This window comes from Hordeum vulgare, chromosome 1H (assembly GCF_904849725.1).
Source record: "Hordeum vulgare subsp. vulgare chromosome 1H, MorexV3_pseudomolecules_assembly, whole genome shotgun sequence".
Classification (NCBI taxonomy): Eukaryota; Viridiplantae; Streptophyta; class Magnoliopsida; order Poales; family Poaceae; genus Hordeum; species Hordeum vulgare.
This window is the reverse complement of record NC_058518.1, coordinates 374,424,928-374,429,728: the sequence shown is the minus strand read 5'-3', so window position 1 is coordinate 374,429,728 and position 4,801 is coordinate 374,424,928. Positions and strand designations below refer to the sequence as shown.

General features: G+C 47.3%; 1 protein-coding gene across 1 annotated transcript; it reads left to right on the top strand.

Annotated features, from left to right (window-relative positions):
• Positions 1–3,785: 3,785 nt before the first annotated feature.
• LOC123411458 (cortical cell-delineating protein-like) lies at positions 3,786–4,437 on the top strand. The gene has a single exon (XM_045104408.1). It carries the CDS (start codon positions 3,823–3,825, stop codon positions 4,255–4,257), a length of 435 nt encoding a protein of 144 aa, XP_044960343.1. The 5' UTR covers positions 3,786–3,822; the 3' UTR covers positions 4,258–4,437.
• The last annotated feature ends 364 nt before the right edge of the window (positions 4,438–4,801 follow it).

The window sequence follows — 4,801 nt, the reverse complement described above, 5'->3', positions numbered from 1 at the left end:
CGGCTAGAAATGCTTGTATACGTACGTACTATTAGTTTATATCCACGTCCAGAAGCATCGATCAGGTGGATTGATCTGGCGAGGCCAACAAAGCCTGTGCGCCTCATCGATGGTGGTGGCGCTTCTTCTCGACCAGATCCGGTCAGGGGGCGGCAGTCCTCACCGGCCAAACATACAACAGTGACACGGAGCGGCGGCGGCCAGTTTTAGCATGCAGGCATTGGAATACGGCGACGTGTCCTACAGTGGCGGCTTGGGTTTCCGATTGTATAATAGATGGGCTTGACAGGCCGCACAAGTTACTATCGTGTACCATCCATGTTCAGTCAACGCTGTGCTGCCACTGGGCTCGACCTGCAACATAGAGGACGTCAGGGGCTCTGGCCCTCGGCGTGGCGGTGGTGGCCACCTCCTTCGCCGAAGGTGGTCGGCGTGAGGCTGGGTGGTCGTATCTCGAGATCCGCCATCTAGTCCCGGCTGCGAGTTGGGGAGACATAGTTGTCAGTGAAAACGAGCCGTTGGCGGGCGATGGCGGTGTTTTGCATCGTTACCTTGTTGAAGGCATCATCGTGTAACTGTTGTCGACCCACTCGTGCTGATCGCGAAAATCCCTAGGATCTGGTTTTCCAGATCGGATGATGGCGATACTGCGGTGCCGTTTCTCTGTTGGAAGCATCGTTTGTGGAGCAGCGTTGGAAGACAAAGGCATGAGGTGGAGCGGCTTCATCTTGCACGCAGCTCTCGTGGAGCTGTAAGGTCATGCTTGGCTGAGAGGTGCTACGTGAGTCATCCCTGGTTGACAGGTGCTACACATGTCTAATCTTCCATAGTCTTCGAGTCTGGACAGACGAGCGCAGGGCACTGGCGCCGTTAGGTGCCATGGTGGCGTTGACGGATGTCCGGACTGGCAAAGATGATGCGGATCTCTCTCCTGAAGATGGATGAGTGGTCTGATGATGATGACGGCTTCTAAAATGTGTGCATGTGGTTTGCGCTTTAGGTTTGCTGCACCCGATGTTGGTCTCGATATGTTATGTGGATGGATTGGCGATGACACCGGTTTTAGATGTAGGAAATGATAGCACTCCACATTATCGAGTTTGTAGGTGTGAGTGATGGCTTCAGATGGATTAAAGCATGTTCTTGTCTGACCTTTGTGGAATAGTTATTAAAGATGGCTGCATGCATCGATTGTTGTAGAGACCGAGGTTTAACCTCCTTTTTGAAAAAAAATCCCATGACGTTTTCTTTTCCAAATCACTTAACCACGCACGAAAGACAAAAAGCGACAACGATTGCCACCAGCCTTCCCTCACACAGTCCCTCACACAGTCGTGCATGGCAAGGTCTGGTCGTTGGCAATGTGCTTGTAATCTCGTTGTAGCCGTTTGCATCCCCATCGCCATCAGCCTTGATTTTTTCTAGCTCTTGGCCACGAAAGATCACCCCTGTAACATCACGCCACCGTAACACCAATCGGTAGTCGTTGCAGCTCGCCGGCCCATGGTTGCAGCACCTGGTGTGTTGTCATCCGCCCTCGCCGTCGTGTGCGTGCCGCTTGCATCAGCGTCATCTCCCTGGTCGCCACTTCCATCTATTGCAGTGGAAGCAAAATAATCCATCGGTGGATGGCACAAGAAGGGGGCGGGCTAACCCACGACCATGGAGTATTCGCGGCCTGGTTGTTTTTCCAGATTACGGTTTTTTTCCGTTGTAGCTCTGATTTCATCTATTCTTTTGGTTTTATTTTCCTGTTTTCTTCTTACTCCTTTCTATTAGTTTGTTCTAACAAGTACATGTATGCTAAGCATCGGAGTACATGTGCATGTGTGCAATGCCTATGGGGTTAATTTTACATCAAGAACCGGGCGTGCTAACCCATGACCATGGAGTATTCAAGGCCTGGTTTTTCTTTCAGATTATGGTTTTATTCGTTGTAGCTCTGATTTCATGTATTCTTTTGGTTTTATTTTCCTGTTTTCTTCGTACTCCTTTCTATCAGTTTGTTCTAACAAGTACATGTATACTAAGCTCCGTAGTACATGTGCATGTGTGCAACAGGTATGGAGTTAGTTTTACATCAAATAGTACGGGTTATAGCATGCGGGGAGTAGAAATAGCATTAGTGGGTTGGGATGGCATGGTGTGGTGACTATAGGTTGCATCATGTAGTACAATTTGTGTTGTGTGGGAAGTACAAGGATAGCATGAGTACATGTTGCATCTGAAAGTACATTTTGCATTGCAAGGGATACAGGTAGTAGCAAACATGGAGTATAGGCTGCAATGCGCAAGAGTACACTACTCATGAGAGTACAATTATGTTATCTTGGGGAGTACGTGGGTGTTATTTTGGGGAGTACATGTTTGTTGTATTTGGAACTTTAAGTTGCACTAAAAATGTTGAAACTTATCATATTTTCAACGGCGATGCTATTTGGTATAGTGCATTATTTTTTGTTTGAAAACACACACAAAGACAACCCTCCCACCACATCGAAACCACCAGACCTATATGGTAACGAGAAGTGATGCACATACATTTTGTCACGTGTAGAGTATTTTAGGGTAATCTTCACAAAATGTGCACCTTGATTAGTGATTTTGTTTTTCACTCAAAAATAAAATAAGATATATGCAACCAGATGGGATTAGAAAATCGGCCCCGGTTTATTTTTATTTTTATGGAGAACCAACTTGTGATTAAATGGTTAAGATGGCAGTGGTACCCTGGGCCACTAGTGATCAAACCACCATTTTGACGCTTTGGTGTGTCATAAAGACGGAATATTTTTTCAATGAATTCTGACATTTTAATCGTTAACGTGGCGTTTGTGGTAGCTTCGTCAATCTAAAGTCTTGTCAAAAGTTCCTACAAGGATAGAATATACGTGCGGACATATATAGGGATGACTATATGCTTATGTTAAATACTCCCTCTGTAAACTAATATAAGAACATTTAGATCACTACTTTAGTAATCTAAACGCTCTTATATTAGTTTACAGAGGGAGTACTACTTAAGGCCTAGGTAGGATAAAAATAAAGTTAATCCGTCAAACTTAGTCTGTGGTAAAGTTTTCCTTGAAAGAAAACTCGATGAAGCTTTGGCTATCATATCGAAATGACAATGAAGAGCACCTGATTAATCTCTATTCGATAACTAAATCCAGATGACTATCAAAGGATGGATCGGTAGAAACCAACATCATACTGATGGTACCATCAAAGATGAACATGCCTCCAGCTTATACATTCATGGTCTCCCTCACCTCACACACGTCTATAATATGCTATATGAATGGACGTAACGTAACCCTCGATATAGGCTTAGCTTCCGGTGTCTATGCACGCCCATATTTACTTGTCCTCTGCGCCGCGTACAGCTAAGTCCAATCAATCAAAAAAAAGTCCAAACGGTCACACCGTATGGTTAATTAGATGCTTTCTCAACTTGCTTACTTAATAAAGTATAAAACATGTAGTGTAGCATGACCATGTATTGCACTGTCGCCTAACATGCAAGGGTGTTGCTCAACTTGTTGCCATATCTCCAGAATTGATAAACCATATCATGCTTAAATCTTGTCTATCTCTATAAAACAAATGATACATCGAGAGGACAACCTAGCAGCCTTGAAACCGATCGAATCACACATGGCTACGTCTGATCATACATACAAACGTAAGCTACTACGTCAAACATCTCGATCCCATCCATGCATGCATCCATATCACCAGGCTATAAGTACAACACTCTCCAAGCCCTCATGCATCCCAAACCCAAAGCACTAGAGTACGTAGCACACCCACACAATCACAATGGCGTCCAAAGCTGCCCTCTTCGTCGCCATCAGCCTCCTCCTCTCCGCCATCGCCGTCCACGGCTGTGGAACCTCCTATTGCCAACCGCCGGTCGTCGTGCCGACACCACCCGTCGTCGTTTCGCCACCATACCATGGAGGAGGAGGGCACGGCCACAGACACGGCGGGCAGTGCTCCATCAACGTGCTCAACCTGAGGGTGTGCGCCAACGCTCTCGGCGGCCTGCTCGGCCTCAAGGTCGGCGTTCCGGCACACGATCAATGCTGCCCGCTGCTCAAGGGGTTGGTCGACCTCGACGCCGCCGTCTGCCTCTGCACCGCCGTCAGGGCCAACATCCTCGGCCTGCACCTCAACGTGCCTGTGGACATCAGCCTCCTCCTCGATCACTGCGGCAAGACGTGCCCGTCTGGTTTCACATGCCCTGCCCATTAACGGACGTGCTGTTGCACGCGCGCCGAATAAGATTTGTTTCCGTACTGCTCTATGTTTTAGTATTTCATGAAATGTGGATCTGTTAATTGTTGTGACCAGTACTGTTTGTTTCTGCAAACAACCATGTAATCTTCTTATTGATAAATATCATCAGTGAGCAATAATTATTACTCTAGCTAATTGTCATTTTTCGTTGAAACACGAGTATGATGGGGACGCGCGCGCACACATTGTAGCTTCTTGAACTTGTGAATTGGGCAGTGATTGGCACAGGTCGACCGGCCGGCCGGTCGCCGCGTACCCGTCCATTCAGAAAAAGATGTGTTTCCCTGTTAACCATCAGATCAGATCATTCGTCCCTATCGCAGTTGTACGTCTAGACGGAGGGAGCCGCCCGACCGTGGTTTACTTCCCTAACCCTACCTCCGCTCCCGTGCGACGCCGCCCCGCCACACCAAAGCGCCCCCGTTCCCTTTCATCGGTCCTTTCCAATGCCATCTCTCTTATCATCATCGTCGCCGGAGGCTCACACGCAAAGCCTGTG

What these genes read in the sequence shown, in the direction of transcription:
- LOC123411458 (XM_045104408.1), top strand. Translation starts at nt 3,823, where the DNA reads ATGGCGTCCAAAGCTGCCCTCTTCGTCGCCATCAGCCTCCTCCTCTCC.